The 17,046-nt window shown below is 39.6% G+C and overlaps 2 protein-coding genes across 6 annotated transcripts in view; both read right to left on the bottom strand.

The window, feature by feature from the left end:
* The window catches only part of His4r (Histone H4 replacement), a 267,260-nt gene that overhangs the window by 38,944 nt on the left and 211,270 nt on the right, over window positions 1–17,046 (bottom strand). The window contains exon 1 of one of the 2 annotated variants that reach the window (XM_065865609.2): window positions 12,232–12,241. The exons of the other annotated variant lie outside the window; for it this stretch is intronic. The gene's annotated coding sequence lies outside the window, so the exon portion shown is untranslated. Of the gene's footprint in view, window positions 1–12,231; window positions 12,242–17,046 lie in introns of those variants that run through there. 2 annotated transcript variants of the gene reach the window in all.
* Window positions 1–17,046, bottom strand: part of stumps (DBB domain-containing protein stumps) — a 33,997-nt gene that overhangs the window by 8,652 nt on the left and 8,299 nt on the right. The window contains exons 1-4 of one of the 4 annotated variants that reach the window (XM_036818527.3): window positions 8,373–8,767; window positions 7,692–7,930; window positions 7,359–7,540; window positions 6,991–7,199 (exon numbers count right to left, since the gene is read on the bottom strand). In XM_036818527.3, coding sequence (XP_036674422.3) covers window positions 6,991–7,199; window positions 7,359–7,540; window positions 7,692–7,930; window positions 8,373–8,412 — 670 coding nt within the window. In that variant the 5' untranslated portion in view covers window positions 8,413–8,767. Of the gene's footprint in view, window positions 1–3,184; window positions 3,394–6,990; window positions 7,200–7,358; window positions 7,541–7,691; window positions 7,931–8,372; window positions 8,768–17,046 lie in introns of those variants that run through there. The other 3 variants (XM_036818528.3, XM_036818529.3, XM_036818531.3) reach the window with 3 other exon arrangements.

Raw genomic sequence — 17,046 nt, 5'->3', positions numbered from 1 at the left:
AAATACTAAAGAAGGCCGTGTGGCAGGGGAAAATTCCGTGGATGGGGCAGCAGCATTTTCACGCTGCGTGCCGCGTCATGGAAAATGAAGCAATGGCATGCAGCCCCAGACCCGAGAATTCCCCCGAATAAGGATTTCCATCCATCCAGAGTTCTATGGCAAACTCTACATAGATGGGAATGCGAAATGGGAGACGGTAATCAAATCCAGTGAACAAGTGAAATAAACCAAAGGAAGTCGAAGTCCATCGAAGGGAAGTTCATAAAAAGCAATATGAAGTACTTGCTATAAAACGCATTAAGTTGAATCGTTAGATGGGCCTTGACATAAGCCAAGTTCAAAAAATGCATAATGCATTTAAATGGCCGTTTTTACTGAATTGTAAACAACTGGGAGGTCCCTGGTAAAAGTTCCTCATATCTGATGTTATTTCTGACGTTTCTGACATTAATGTTTTGTTATTCCGCGCTGTCGCTGTCATAAAAGGGCTTGTGCTGGACTTGGATGGGGAATGTCAGACATATATAGTGTGTATAGTGTATATTCCGACTCCCACACACATGTTTGCCTCCATAATTCCGTTATAATAACAATGGGCGGCAACTCTTTTTTTAGGGCCTAACTACAAAAATAGATCCAGATACTGGGGATTCGTGGTATTAGGGCATTGAGTAATTGTGCAGCAGGTGTCAAATGTCTCGCCTCATCCGTCAAGATGAACTCGAACCAAGGGATATTGTAATTTTTCAACAAAAATATTAAAAAATTCTCATGGGCGGCGTGGCTGCGATTCGTGTTAAACACAACATTTGTGGTCTTATAAAGGGGGAAAATCCACCCATCATCTCAACCCACCCAACACCTCAAAGTCGCCCGACTAATGTTGATTAATGCCCGCCCCAGTTGGAAAAGCGACAACTTTGTCAAACACTCCATCAAACACAATTCAAATGTTTCGCTCCCGAGGTGTTTGTATTATTTTTTTGTGCCTTTCTTATTTATTCGATTCATTTTGAGGGGGAATGGGGAAGGTATTAATGTCACTCTGGCTGCGATTCCACTGATCTATGCATTCTGGCTGCCAATAAATGTCTCCATAAATTTCACAAACAACATTTCAGCCATCAAGAGGAGGCTCCTAATATAGTCATAAATATTTTGTTGGCCAATTTAAAACAATGCACACATCGTTTCATGTGAATGCGATGGGGATAACTCTTTAGTACGCGGTTCTGGGAAATGCATTTTTCAAGAGAAGTGTTTCAGGAAATGTGGGATAGATTTTTCAGAATTTTTTAATGTTTTTTAAATGACTGTTGCTGTGTTACCAAGACCTCTAAAAAACTAGTAAAAAGGCTATCAAAATCAATTTAGTAAATTAGATCTACAAGAACTTCAAGGTTAATAGGCGTGAGTACAAGTCTTTAATAAATCCAGTCGTTAAAAGTAGAAAGCCCGCATTTCTTCTGGCTAGTGTAAACAAGAGCGTTATTTTTTATGGCAAGCATTCAACAAAAAATTAAAAAAAAAACAAAACAACCACGATGATAACTTGACAATAATCAAGTCAAATTTTTCGTTTCCGTTTAATAAACAAGACCGAGGGAGCGAAAGGGATGGCAGAGGGTGGGAGTGAGAGAGAGCACGAGCGTCTCCATATGTGTTGTTTTTGTTTCCTGCATGCAATTTATGCTGCAAGCTTCGACAGTCGCAGTCGCACGCACACATAAGCAGCCTTCCATGAGGGATTTCCGGTGCGTGCGTCTCTGCCGCAGTCGCTGTCATTGGCTACACTGAGAGAAAGTACTAAAAACAAATATATGTCCCAAGGAAGCCTAACAATAAGTTGATGAAATTAAATTTAAAATCTAAAAATGCAGTTGAAATTAAATTAAATTTAAATCAATAGATTTTTTTTTAAACTAAAATATATTTTTGAAATTAAACAATTAATAAACGAATTTAATTTTTAAACCAAAAATATATTAAAAACACATTCATATCATAAAGATTCCAAACAAAAGGTTAAATTAAACCAACCGCTGTTTTTCCTTAGAAAGAAAAGGAATTGCTTAAGTTAAATTTAAGTTGAAATCAACATTTACTATTAAGTTATTTTATTTTTAATATGAAAGATAACAAGTTATTTTTAAAATCCTCGTTGCTTTTGGAAATGGTTGATCTTTACGTTCTGAGATATATTTAAAAAACATTTTCAGGATCATTAAGCTGAGTTCTTCTCAGTATGTTTACTTAGCGTCTGCGTCTGCGCCTGCGCATTGTTTTTTTTTCGCCAACTGCAAATTGTACGTTACTTTCTGCACATTCTGCTTTCTGGGCTGTTGTTATTGTTATTATTGTCTGGCGAGGGCATGTGTTTGTACTTGCTTTTGTATTTGTATTTGTATTTGTATTTATGTTGCCTGCAGGACGGCACCTGCTGCCCTTTTACCGCCCCGACCCGCCCACTTTGCCCCAGCCCTCTCAACCGATCCGCGATTGTTATTCAGCATTAACATCACGCACAGCCCTTTCAATTCAGTTTATAATTGCTGTTTGCTTTTTTGCTATTTTTAAACACGCACGAGGAAGGGAAGCGAACTATGATGTATATATGGTATCCAGAAATATGAGCATTATTTTGAAGCCTAGTCGAAGAAGGGCACGCGCTACTCCCCAGCACATCTGCGTTTTTGGGGTAGCACAGCTGCCCCAGGTTTTTCCCCCTTAATGTCCCGCTTTTTATGTCTGGCTTTCCATTTTCCTTTCCGTTTTTTTGTGTTATTAATTAGAAAATAGGGGAGCAAACCCAGAGTCTAGACGGTTTTAAGCGGAAACTCAATCTGTGCTCTATTTTTGAAGCCGTGTCCCTCATCTTTCCAAACACGTGCCCCCAGTTGAGTTTCGATTAACAAAAAAGAAAAATGTTAAAAAACCAAAAGGGAAATTGCTTATTTCAAAAGGTCCTTCAATTACCATACAAAAGTTTTTTCCACTCCAAGAACCCTTTTTTTCTATTTTCAATCACAGTCTAGAGTTCATGGCCTGAATTTTAAGTGCTGCCACTTTGAAGATTCCGCTCTTTAGAGTTTTCCACTTTCCTGCCTTGGTTGCATAATTGAGTTTCAGTGTCACAGGGTATGGATATTCTATTTGGTATCTATAGAGATAAACCTCTACTCACCGCAACAGAACGTCTCCATCTCAATGTTTTCCACTTTCAGCAACATGTTGTTATTAATTCCAAAACCTCAGCACGACACGGCACAAAACTTAGATCATTATCAAAGGTTTTTGGCTATAATATATCAACTCTTCACTGCAGCTTGAGGGGATTTATTTTTGTTTTGAGTTTTCAACTGCGCATGCGCAACGCTTGGAGCGTCAAGTTGCCACAGTCCTTCAACTTCGACTGGCAAAAGCTGGGCTTTCGACTTGGCTTTGGGCCTTCTACCGATTTTATTGAATGCCAAGAATATCAATTAGCCCTCTCTCTCTCTCCGATTTCCCTCTCTTTCTCTCCCTGGTTAAACACAATGCATTGGAAGATTATAAAATAATAAAAGTCAACGCGCCGTCGTTGTTGTTTTTGTACGTGCCCGTGACGTTTAATCAACGCATTGTCCATTTTAAATAAGCTATGGATCCCCAAACCTCCAACCCAAGAGCTATAAACGGAGTTATGGCATTTTAAGCGATCAACAGATCTCCAATTGTTTTTTTTTCGCTAGCATTAAAGAACTCCCGTGGAACCCTCTTTATGGAAAGCCTTAACAGTTAGGAATCGTTTTGGGATTGGAACTTGTGACTTGGGGGGACTGGCAAAAACTTGTAAACATATAAAAATATAATTTTTATTTACTGCCATTTAAATGGCAGCAGCTGGAACTCCAGACAAGGGCAGCAATAACAGCAATAAAATAAGAAATCATCATAAAACTTAATGTGGCGAGAAATATAAATTTGTAAATGGCTAGGCAAAGATGGCAGGCTAAGATTTCTTTCTGGCAGGTTAATTGGACATAAATCTTAAAGGGGAGAAGGAAATTAACCGAGGATTATATGATTTTCCCATAACTTGGAGTGCCATTAACGAAATAAATAGAAAATAGCAATTTTGATTGATGATTTCAAAGAAGATTTGATGATATTTTATAAAATTCTCATATTATTTTATTTTGATGATAAGATCCTGTTCCTCGCTTTTCCCAACTTCTTTAAAATAGTCGCCAACAAAGACAGAAAAAAGGGAAACCTCCGAATTGAAACGTGAGCAAAATTTGAGAAATGTTTTTCGTGAACATGATTATTTTTTTGGTAGAGTGGGCCTTATTATCCTACCAAAAATTATGTTAATACCGCCGACTCTCTGCTTAGTATTTATGAATGCAACAGGTGTTGGTCCCAGCCGCCAAGGAAGACACTTGAGTTCCTCGATAGGATTTCTGTTTTCGGGTGCCTGACTATTTTGTGTTTTTCGGGCTGTTTGATATGCGCAGCGAGGAAAAGAAAGACGTAACCCCCAAGGCAGAGTCCCTAAGTGTATTGAACCCCCATTGAAGTCGGTGGATGTGGGCAGCACACTCCGCGTAATCTGATGAGCAGATGTTCCGAGAATTGAAAACAGAAGCCAGACGCTGGGGGAGAATTCGATGGGTAAACAAGTGCATTTATGCATCGGGAGAATGCACTTCTTCTGTCTTGGATTCTGAGTTCTGAATACTGGATTGCTGACCCCAAATCACCTGCCACATTCCACGGCGACTGGAGCAATTAAAACAGTGTAAAATTGATAAATGGCATATTGCAGCCTACTTCTTCAGCACCTTTGAGACTTATTGACTGGAAGCTCTTTTGATTGGGACAACCGATGAAGAGGAAACATGGCCAACGTAAACAGCAACGGATTACTTTGATGTATTCACAGTTTGTGCTGCCAATTTCTCGGTATGGCTGAAGGAGGGCCAAATTTGGCCAATCGTTTTGGTTGGCACGCGCCATATGCAAAGCAGTTGGTGGCCACCCAACTCCCCTTTAATTTTTTCCTGTTCGCTTCCGTGCCATTAACACGTTTGAAGCACTCCTATATGTACAATACACCGGAGTCCGCCCATCAATTATGCAGAGTTCCGTTCCAGGCAGTTGATTTGATGTGCCTTATTGGATGTGCAGTTCTTCAATTTCAATTTATGCTCGTCATGCGGCCACACCCACCGCCCCCGTCAAGCGATTCGTTTATTGACTCCTCCATGATGTTGCCCATCCGCCATGTTGCCAGCAACATAATAACAAACTGCAATTGCTAATGCCATTGTTATTGAAAAAGCGGAAATGCGTATAACTCTTGCCCCTTGGCAAATATGGCATTGTTTTTCAGTTCCAGTTGGTTTTACTTTGCCATAAATTTAGGTGTTAAAACTGAATTGTTCGTGGGTGTAGTGGGTTAATTGCCGATTGAAGAGAATTGCCTAGTTTTCTGCATATGGCGCATAGATTCGTATAGATTGCAAGTGACCATAGCTATAAAGTGGGTCAAATATAGATGGGGAACCCGTTATTGCAATGGTAAATAATAAAAAACTAAAATGGCAAACACATAAGCATGTATGCAATTTTCTCAAGAATTCGCTTTAATAAAGTCAATAATAAACACCAGAAAACTACATGAAATCTGGCATTATTTCTCTCACAGAAATGAATCCACGTAGTGCCTTAAATCAACTCCAGATTGTCCATCATATCGCAGTGTCATGAAAGCGAAACCTTGAAAACGTTCTGATGAATACACAATGATCGTGCAAAGGAGTCCTGAGCGACTCATAAACCATAAACCTCTGACTTTTTCTGGATACACGACTGTGTGGGTGAAGCAAAAACCAGGAGGCATTTGCATCTGGCATGCAGCTACCCACTTTGGGGGCATCCATCACTCGGAGGAGGACTGTCAATGTCAGGCCAATCAGCCAGGAAGGCGCGTTGCCAACGATCTGCTATACACGATCGCCTCATTACGCCACAAAATCGAAGGCAAACAGAAGCCCCAGCTACACTAGACTACAAGGGAAAAACAATGCCAGAACAAAGAGATTGGCGACGCTCTGGCGACAAAACACGATTACAATTATCACTTGCGTAAACATTGCAATGTTGTTAACGTGGCTTAAATGAGGGGGCTCAGATCCATGGCGCCTGGCAGGCGAAAAAAATAAAAAGGCAACTGAGGAGCTGGCAGTTGCGCTTAATATGCAAACGTGCTGCAAAGCTTCGAGGTAAAGGTTGTTTGAGGAGTTTCGGGGGGAAAACCCCAGAAGGGTGGAATTTGGGGAGGGAAAAGCGGGGAAAAGCGAGGAAAAGCAGGGCAGCGGACGCCTGACAGCCGCCAAAGTGCAAAAATGCGAACGCAAAACGAGGCCAGGGAATGCAATTTAACAAACACTTTGTCTTTGTCAATGCTGCGGCAGAACATGTAGGGTAAATTAAAATAGCTACATGGGTATATTAGACTTGTAGATTATTAATTCCAAGGATAAAAGCAGTTGGGAAAGTTTATAAATTCACAGAAAGTAGAGCTACTTTTAGCTAAATATCTATAAAATTCGCTTAGAGAGTGGGAATACCATTTGTGAAATTCAACAACAAATAATCTCAAATCAAGTTCAAATCATTGTTGAGGTTCCAATATCTAGATCTTAAAATTTGGTAAACAGAAAGACATTTTCTGTAAGATATATGCAGTTATTTTACTATTATAGGGGGAAACCTATAAGTTCTCTACGAAAGTACTACATTTTTCCTAAGACACACATATGTTATATATTCTAATAACAATAAATAACCACAAGTTGATTAACTATTATAGGGGCCTCTTAGGTAAACGATTTCCATTTACATGCATTTTTTGTATCTATTGAACCCAGATTAGCATAGGAATTCGCGATTGCCCCTGGCATACTGAGCAGATGGGAAATGCAAGTGTCAACGTCAACTCACCTCTTCGTCGATGGGAACCGCTGCGGAATTTGTTGGGCGAGAGGAGCGGTGGGCGGGGAGCCATCATGCTGGGCACCTCATCCGGGGAACCCAGGCCCATGGCTCCCGAGTTATGATGCTGCTGCTGCTGCTGATGTTGGGCCCAGTTTCCCAGGGAATGGCGACGAGATCCGCCACTTGGCAGGGTGTGATGTCGATGGGATTTGCTGCTGAAGATCGAGCGGAATAAAAAAAAGGGGTGGAGAAAGGAAAAGTCCAACGATTAGCACGGGCGGAAAAGAGGGCGGTTCGAAACTGTCAACAGCTGCAATCGCATCCTGTCATCAGTGCAGCCCCCATTTGAATGTTCGATTCTCGGGATTGCTCACCTTGTTGGCGATGTCAGCGGATTGAAGACCTCGTCGTGATCCCCAGCCACCGATCCACCTCCTCCTCCGGGACACTGGGAGCTGTGTGTCTCATTGCAGGAATTCAGGCGTTCCCGGAACTCAGAGTGCGAATTGGAAGATCGCTGGCGGTACATGTGCATCGGTTGCATTTCAAACGAGTGCTGAAAAACGCAAAACGGAAGAGGGCGGCCCATTAGAAGGGCACTCATACGCCACAGGAAGTGGCAGATTCAGCTGATAAATCAGAATCAGTATTCCGAAATCGGTTTCGGAACATGCTCCATTAACCCTCAGCCATTAGCATCTACTCACTTGCGAGAAGCCGCCGAGGGAATTGAAGCTGCCCCGGGGACTTCCGAGTGCCATGGAGGCCGTTGTGTCCAGATTGGCGGATGTCATCAGGCGCTTCTGTTCCGGATTGGTCACCACCACCGGCCGGGGACTGCTGCCCTTCGAGTTGCGCCGCTTGAAGATCGAGAAGCCCCGGCTGGAGGACTGCGAGTCCGGGGTGCGCGGTGACTTTGTGTCATTGCAAAAATAATACGGGTTGTCTGGGAATTAAATTAGAAGAAATTAGGAAGAGATTTTAATACTCGGATTTATGTAGTAAGAATAATAAATGTAACAACATTTTTAAATGGATCTTGTCAAGATAGATACTCATTTCGAAACCCCATATCCCAAACTATAAAATATGGTATTAAAAGTTTTGTTCTTTCTAAAAATAGTTTTAAAAAATGTTTAAAATAAAATCAGACTTTAAGAATTATATATATTATAATCTAAGCTTTGAGTATGGTTTTCTAAAACAAATATATATTCCAACATCATTTTCTGAGTCTTGAAAACCATAAACACTTCGTGACATTTTATAATTTTTTGTATGAAAGGTTCTTTAATTTGTAAAACCGATCCGTGAGAAACCTATACAACATATCAGGAATTCTTTCAAAGTCAAGACTCAAAAATAAACTTTAATATCCCTAATTTTACCTGAGAAGAAGGCGTTTGTGTTATCCACAGTGACAAACATCTTGAGATCCTGTTGGCAGTATATCTTGCTTAGTTATTATGCGTTTCGCAGAGTCTCTCACAATTCAGAGCTCTGATTTGCGATGCATTTGCACTTTCACTGGCTGCGCATGCGCACGCGCCAAAAGTTGCGCTTGGGGCGCGAAATCAAAAATCCGAAAACAGAAAACACAGCGATGAGTGCCAAAAATGGCAGGCAAACAGCACAAATGTCAGTTGATTAACGCGGCATATAAATCTCAATTCAAATTCGATTCGAAATTCAAATTCAGGCGGTAATTTTGGTTCGTGTTTGTTGGGTCGACTTGGAATTTAACTTCACTTTAGTTCGCGCAGCGCGTGCGTCTGCATTGACATCCCGAAACGGAATAAATTCTAAAACTTCAACGAGAACAAAACACTCCGCGCCGTCTGCATTTTCCTCTGCCACCGCCGATTCCGATGCCGATGCCTCTGCCACCGCCTCTGCCGGCGCAGAGAATCCCTCCTCATGTTTTGGTTTTTATTTACCATACGCTCGCTTCTTCGTCCATTCCATCAACGTGCATAGCACACTGAGAGAAATCTTCAAAAATTCCTAGAGCCTACGTCGATTCAAGATGTATCTAACAAACAAATTTTTAGCGACCTAAGATTGACTTTTCAGTTTTTAAATAATTTATTAAGCTTAACATACAGTTATTTTTGTTTAGATGTACTCATAATCAGTATATTTTACAAAGTATCTTCCAGATGAAAAAATACGAACATAATTTAACAGTTTTTTTTTTATGAAGAAATATTTTTAGGTTAAACTAATTAAGAATCCCTTTTTTATAATATATGTATCTGTGTACAGGTGCACTTTACCTACATGAATACAATATGTTTAATAAAAAATGATATTATCAAGAATTAATCTTGTAATTTTTTGTCTGGTTGTGAAAAATTCTACAATTAGCTTAAAGAATATTAAAAAAAATTAAAAAAATTATGTATTCAAAAAAAATATATGGAAAGTCGATTTCCTCTTCAAAAATGATCACTACCCTTAAAATAGCCAAAATTGCTAAGCAAACTCCTAGGCAAATTTTCTCGCAGTGCAGCGACATCAGCAGCAGCATAAAAACATGGTCCCTCTCCCTCGCACTCTCGCTCCCTCTCGCTCCCTCCCTCACACGCACACACGCATACGGGATCAGTGTTTAAATATGGTTGCCATATTGCCAGCACCCACTCGGTAGAACCCCCCCCCTCTCGAAACCCCTGACCATCCAACCGATCGGCGATCAGGAAAAACTCACTTTTCCTCGACTGCAGCAACTTTGTTGTTGTACCTGCGCATGTTTTTCTTTTGCGTGCGCTTTTCGCATGATCAAATTATCATCGCCAGCGTTCTGAGTCCGTGATTTCGAGTCCCTTTCCCATTTTCCAAACGTACGTTTTTGTCTTGGCCTCGTCGTGCATATTTGATGAGTTCCGATAGCAGAAATAGAAGACCCATCTACCTTATAACGTATAGCATCTGAGGTGAGCTCCCGCTTTAGTATTCCCCATGTCCTATCAGTGTCAAAGTTTGAGTTTGCCTGCCGACTGTGGTTGTCTGTGGTTGGGTTCGTCGTCGAAGCGATGATGTTCTCTGTCAGGAAACATTTATGAGACGGTTTTCGGGAGGGTCCCTGAGAACTCACCTTCCCCAAGCGGTGGGAGAATTATTTTTTTGATATGTCATGGGAAAAAACACAGAATTAATAATACCAAACAAAGTAATCTCGGAACTTTAAAGAGTAATGATATTTATTTTTGGTTTTGTGGGACCATTATAATACTAATCTTGTATTTTTAAATATCTTATATCATTTAGCATACGGTATACCATTCTTTTCTTCATTCCCATTTTCATTTGGGAACTTTGTCCCAAAACATTTGCCACATTTCCCTTTTTGCCAACATGAAAATTGTCATCAATGATGGTCTGAAAATAGAAGGCCATAATAAGAACTATGGCCAGGCGACATATTCCAGGCACATTAGGGGAAACTCGAGAGCATCAAAGGCAAAAACAAAAAAAAAAACGAACATCGGGAAAGGCACATTAAAAATTGCAACCAGAGGAGAACAACAATTGTGCTAAGGGAACACATTTTCACTTTTCTCCAGAGCAGCTAGGAAAACTGAAAAACTGAAGTGGCAAAAGGCGAGCGACTCCATGTGGTCTGTCCAGGAATTCCAAAGTGGACTGGGTCTAGAAACGTCGAAACCATCGATACTGGGCCAACAATCCGACCCAAGCAGACAGATGCCCGGCACATTGGGACCTATGGAAAAATCGTAAAAGTCGGGACCCGGGGAGAAATTGCACATTTCGTAGTCCATAAAGGCGAGGGGCTGCCAGCGAGGGTTGATCTTTGAGTGGCCCTCTGCAGAGCAAGTGAGCTACACTGGGAAATATGTATCTTTTCAATTCTTAATTACTATTAATGAGCTGTTAAATCAGACTGAAAAACCAGAACTGTATTAAGATTATATATATTTTTTTGTGTGTTTTATTTGTAAAAGGTTCTTATTTATAATGCATAACATTAAAAAAAAATTTTAACAAGATAAAAAAGGTCTTATGACCGTAGCTTAATTTTTGAATGGATTTTTTTAGGATAAACTATTTATAATATAAGTCGAAAACATGTTAATGATCATTCTATATCGAAGTGGACTTGATTTTTTGATTTAAATCATTGACTGCACTTACTTCAAAGAGCAAGTGTCATAGGGCCTTAAATATAACCAAGTTGTAAGATTACTACCTTTGAAATTACAATAAGAACTTTGCTATTTTAAATCTGACAAATTTATATAAAATCTTTATAGTCCTCATTGAGGACGTATTATTTCTTCTAGTGCCTCTGTACTTTTTTCGGCTGCTGGTGGATGCAAATGATCTTGAACCGTACTTCGGGTACTTGTACTTGCAGCCGATTGCCTTGTTCGAGTACTTGGGGAAATGCATTTGCCTGCACATAAATGTCAAACGCTTGTCTTCGCCAGCACGCTCCACGTGTTCCGAGGACAAAGAGGAGATCTAGGGGGATTGGGATTCAACTGTCGAGTCGTAAATCTGTAGACGCTCTACTGCCAGGCGGGGCAGCTTTGTCTAGTTAGTCACAGAGTGGGGCATCGCAGCCCGGCTTTGTGCAAGATTCCCTTTCGTTTCGGGTTTGGGCGCCAATCGTTGCACTCTAGCTGATTGTTCTACGGCGTTGACAGGTTAATTGCACCGTCTATAGTTCAATATATATCCCTCTTTCTTTTTTTGTTCTCTGGGGTCAGTTTGGCATAGTTCAATAAAAAGGAAATGGTATTTGGTAGTAAGTAGCTATGTATAAGTATAGGTTCATTTTCATATTTTACTTCTCTTATTTTTGCCATAATGATGTTTGAAAACATCCAAATTAGTCACTTTGTTTATTTAATAAACTATATCATTTTTGTTTACCAGAATGATCTGATTCTTTTTATGTGGAAAACCTGGCATGCTACACACGTACTCAATTTATTTATTCTATGTTGATTCCCTGAAAGTTCCGTCTTGATCAAAGACAATATTGAACAAGTAATTACAGGGCAATAAAACCGATTTGAAAGCCAGCCCTAAATGGCCTGAACAAATATACACCCATGTACGTATAATATCAGCCATCGATTGGAAATCCGACCAGGAAGGTCTTTGGCCAAACAGGAAGACAGAAAAGCGTTGAAAAACATGGGTGAGTGGGGGAAATGCGTAATTGTGAATTTTTGATTTGTTATATTCTGGCCGTAAATTGTCTTGCCATCGATTGGCCAGACAAGACCTTCCTCACTGGCACACCCCATATTATGCAGATATATATAATTATACACAAGTACAATGTACATGTAAAAGGGCTCCTAACATTTGTTTGCCACTTGCAGGAATATTGCGTGCATTGCTTTTATTTATTTTGTTGAATTTATTTCGCTGCCATGGCTCGCTCCTATTTACTCAGACATTTTCATTCGAATTCCGAGTAGTCATACCATCACCATCTACGCCCCCTCATAGTACACAAATTTTGAATCATTTATGTGCACTACGAGTTTTCCTTCACGTTCAATTGAATCTTTTTGTTTATTATTTTTCAGTTTTTATGATTTAACCCCAAAGGCAGGGAAACGAAAACGCACCGATTTCGAGGGGGAAAAAAGGGAAATGCAGGGAAATGTCTGCCCGGAAGTTTGGCAACATGGCGCGACACAAAGACAGCAGGGGGTCCCATAATTATAAATGTTATTATGTTATGAAAAATTATTCATGCCCGTGCCGGGGCAGGTGGTCACAATCGTTTTTCACAGCGTAAAATTATAAAAAAAACATTTTTTTTATCACCTTAAGCAATTAGTTCTTTGAATTCATCAATATGTTTAGAACCAAACCATTTGCTAAGATTTGTTTGAAAAAACAATCGAATTTTTTGCAAAAAAATTTGTTTGGGAAGAACAGGTTATCAGGTTGAATAATTCGCACATTTCTTTGTTCTGGGAAATGCAAAAAGGAAATGTATAAATTTTTGAAATTCTGTTTGGGCCATAAATGTTTGCAGAATGTGGGTATTTTTCATAATGAAAGTGGTTTGAATTTATAGCTCTTATGGCAGGTGCTCAGACGATGGTTTTAGAGTTTGTATTATTTATTGTAAAGAACAAGAAATTTAGGAAACGGTTTGAATTTTTTCTTGTAATACTTCGGATAAGTATAGATTTTTAAAAAATAAGTATTTTATTTAAGTAGGTTCCCATTTTCTATGTCATTTCCTAAGGACTTTTGCATATTTTCCTAACCAACCGAAGTTAAAGATAATTATTTTTAATGTTTCCCTTAGAACTATAGGTTTTGGGTACTATCCGGTATTTGATATATTTTTGTAGAGATCATAAAATGGGCTGCGGACCAAATCGCCTGCTTTAAAAACTTATAAAACTCATATCCCAAAGTGTTATTTTAGTTTTTCCCCTATCCCCAGCCGCATGTCAGAGAACTACCAAAAAATAACAAAAGTCCATAAAATAGTTGTGAAGAGTTCCGCCCACGGATTCCGATTCCGTTTCTTCGGCGAGACGTCGAGCGGAAGTAAAGTGGCCTGAAAATTGAGAAGCCGCCCTCTCGAGGGACAAACAACTTGCGAAATGAAGGATGCGCCCAAGGATTAGTAATTAAAAATTCCAAAACAAAATTCGATAGTTGGCCATGAAAGGGAATTTCGGGGATTCGGGCACGTGCACTCCATGCTAATGGCCACTCGAGAAAAATCCACAACGGAAATGCCAAAGACAAAGGGACGATATTACCAAAACACAGGCCCTCGAGGGTCTCAGGGAAGGGATATGTATGTGATCAGGAAGTGAAAGCAGGGAGAAAGGTGAGAGGTGAGTGCTGGAAAGATGTCTCTTTCTCTACCTGAGAAGTGCGTAGTGCTACTGGAGGTGTTGGAGATGCAATCAGAAATCAAATAAACACTTTTATGATCTTGGTTTTATGGCCCGAGTGTCTTGTATTTGTCGCCTCTTGCGGTCGACATGATCGAAACTCTGGCGAGGGCGGCGGACTTTTAACCCATTGTTGCCAAATACCAAATGCTATTTATAACTCCTGTACAGAAAGGTGTTTGGAAATGCATAAAATGCGCTCCGCTCCGCGTTCATAAATCCACCACAACAACAACAACAGGAGAGGCCACATCTGTTCAACAGATTTCAATTCGATACCATACCAAAGTCGGGACCCGTCAGTCTCCCAACATCTCGGGCTTTGGACAACGGCAAATGTTTAATTATTTTCTTAATGGAAACTCGCACCGAGCACATGACAACGTGGTCTTCCGTGAAAAACAAAAAACGCCGAGCCAAAAAAAGAAAAGTCAGAGTCTACACTTAGAGAAAAACTATTATTTTACATGATAATGAAAAATCAGTTTCAGTTTTGAAAAAAAAAATAGAAAAGAAAGTCCCACGTGCTCTTTGAAGATAGAAATTCTTTGGAAATTTTATATATATATATATATTTTTTAGTTAGATATTGGTAGAACTATTGGTTAATTTCAGTAATTTTTAGTAAGAGACCAACACTTTTGATCGAAATTTCCCTATAACTATCATTAAATTCGCTTGAACTATTTACCATAATATTTGTATCTCAAAATAAAATCTAATAATAATCTTTTCTTTTAACAATTTTCTTGCTTTCGTTATAATAATGATATTTTCTCTGTGCAACATCCCCGTGCCAAGTCCGCATACCATGTGCATCCCCTGTTGCCCCATAAAGCGCGTGTCTTTTTAGTTTTTTACCTACTTCGCTTACATGCGGAGAAGGAAGCGTTTTATTCAGGGAATCTTTCTGCGCAGTTGCTCCAAGGCATCCAAGTCGGGGTGAACGAATCTCTTGGAGATTACACAACTTTATGGGGTCCATTGTGGTGGCAATGCAGCTAGCCACAGGTTGATGTTAAATGTCAATTGGGATACCCCAGAGGATCAGTGGAGCATTAATTACGCCATCGCATTGCACTCTCCTATTCCCATTCCGATCCCCTAGTTTCGGTTCTTGAAATTTTTTACAGAGTGTCTCCGATGACGTTTATAATGATGTTGTTGATCTTGTAACGCTTTGCACTTAGGATCGTTTTTTCTTCGTTTTCGGGCAGCCCCCAAGGAAAGTAGAATTTTGATTTATTTAGCTATGACTGTAATAGGAGATTTTCAAGAGGACTACGACACTCTCTTGGAGAAGTTTCGATGAGGAATCTCTGGTAGAATGGATAGTAAGGATCTTAAAAACTTTCTTAAATTATATAGACCTTTTCCAAACTCACTACCCCTTTGGAAAAGGAATTTGAACTCAACCATATATTATCATAAAAAATTCATTTCAAAATACAGTACTTCCTTGAAACTGTCGACATAAATTTGCATTGTTCAGCTTGGAATTAGGGATAGTTGTATGAGGACGTAGGCCAACTAAACCCACACATTTTGCACTAAGTCTCGACATGCATCTTTGGATTTCCCCCACAAAATTTGGGGCTGGACTTCCAGTCTTTCTATCCAAAAACTATATATGCCCTAGACCACTTTTCTATCCCCATCAGCAACCCAACTCCCACTCAGATGTGCTCCTTTGCACTCAACGCTCCTGTTCTTCGGCATGATTTTGATTATGAGGTGTGTAATTAAAATTTTTACGCTCTTGTCTCTGGCCATGTAATTCAATTATGAAGAATCATTTGTAGCAGATGAATGTCTGGCGACATCTAATGTGTATTTATATTTTTAGCGCTGGATTGTCTGGCTGCATTTTCAGCTGATGAGTGGAAAGCCATAAGTTAGCCAGCTCACAAATGATTCGCAGAAGAAATTGAGCCATAAAATAATCAACGATTTCCATCAGACCAACGGCTGGTATTCACAATTAAGCACATGACAGGGGAATTTGCGTAAATAATACACAAGTATAGTATATGTATTGAGTGATATGACGTCGTCACTGGCAATGAGAGACACCATGGAGCGACCAACTGGGTCTCTGGTCCACTTTTCCCCATGTCTGGCCGACGGACTTAATAGATTTCTTTATCTTCGACCGCCACAAGTTGCCAGACAAGTCGCGAGGAATGTTGGCGAAACAAAAGGCTATTCCGCGGACAAGTGAAAATTAATTTGCGTAAATATTTACGCAAAATATAATTGGTATTTTAGGTGCGCCTGCTTTACAACAGAACAAGGCATGGATCACCAATCGAATGCAGTGACTCAATATTATTGTAAAATTCGAAAAAGTAATTTATTTGCGCATGGGTTTTCAATTATTTGCGTCAAGGATGGTGACGTAGGAGAATGAGTGGGCTAGACTGTGAGAAATTATCACTTTATGAGCTATATATACAGTTTGGAAGAGAAATGATGCAAAATTCATATATTTGAAATTACTCAAAGCTGTTTATAATTTTTGAATTTAGCACATTTTGATCTTAAAGTAATGGCTTCTTAATTAGATGCATATCTTCTCATTAGATGCATATCCTTAGGTTTAACATAAATTGAAGTGATAGATATGATACCATTTTTGTTTAATATATATAACATTTAAACTAACTCCTCTATACCAACAATACAGTCAATGAACTGAGGGAAATCTAATCATTTTTTGTTCACCCTAAGCCTGCCAATCCGGAATGCAGGGAACTTGAATGAGTGATCATAAAAATCACCCTATAGAGAATGTAAACAGTCAGTACTCCATTCTCAATGGGTGCAATTAAAAAGCGCAAATAAGCTGAATGAATGGACCAAATTCAATGCAGATTTAATGAATGATTTACATAGACAGCGGCGACAAAAACTATTTATAAGAATGTTTTATAGATGCGGGCAGCGGACCACGACGACTGAAGAGAGGAACCAACATATCTCTCTCTTTTCGAATCTCGGGGAGTTTGTGTTTTGTACTTTAATTGCGCCATTTCCCATATCAGCTGCCCGATTATTTGTTCTAGTCAACAGACATAAATAAAAATAACAAAAAAAATAGAAAAAGAAATGTGAAGGGTGAGTTGCAGATACATAAACATAGATTCAGGGCACA

Source organism: Drosophila suzukii, chromosome 3 (assembly GCF_043229965.1).
Source record: "Drosophila suzukii chromosome 3, CBGP_Dsuzu_IsoJpt1.0, whole genome shotgun sequence".
NCBI classification, from domain to species: Eukaryota; Metazoa; Arthropoda; class Insecta; order Diptera; family Drosophilidae; genus Drosophila; species Drosophila suzukii.
The sequence above is the reverse complement of the archived record's forward strand: the minus strand, read 5'-3'. Positions and strand labels throughout refer to the sequence as shown.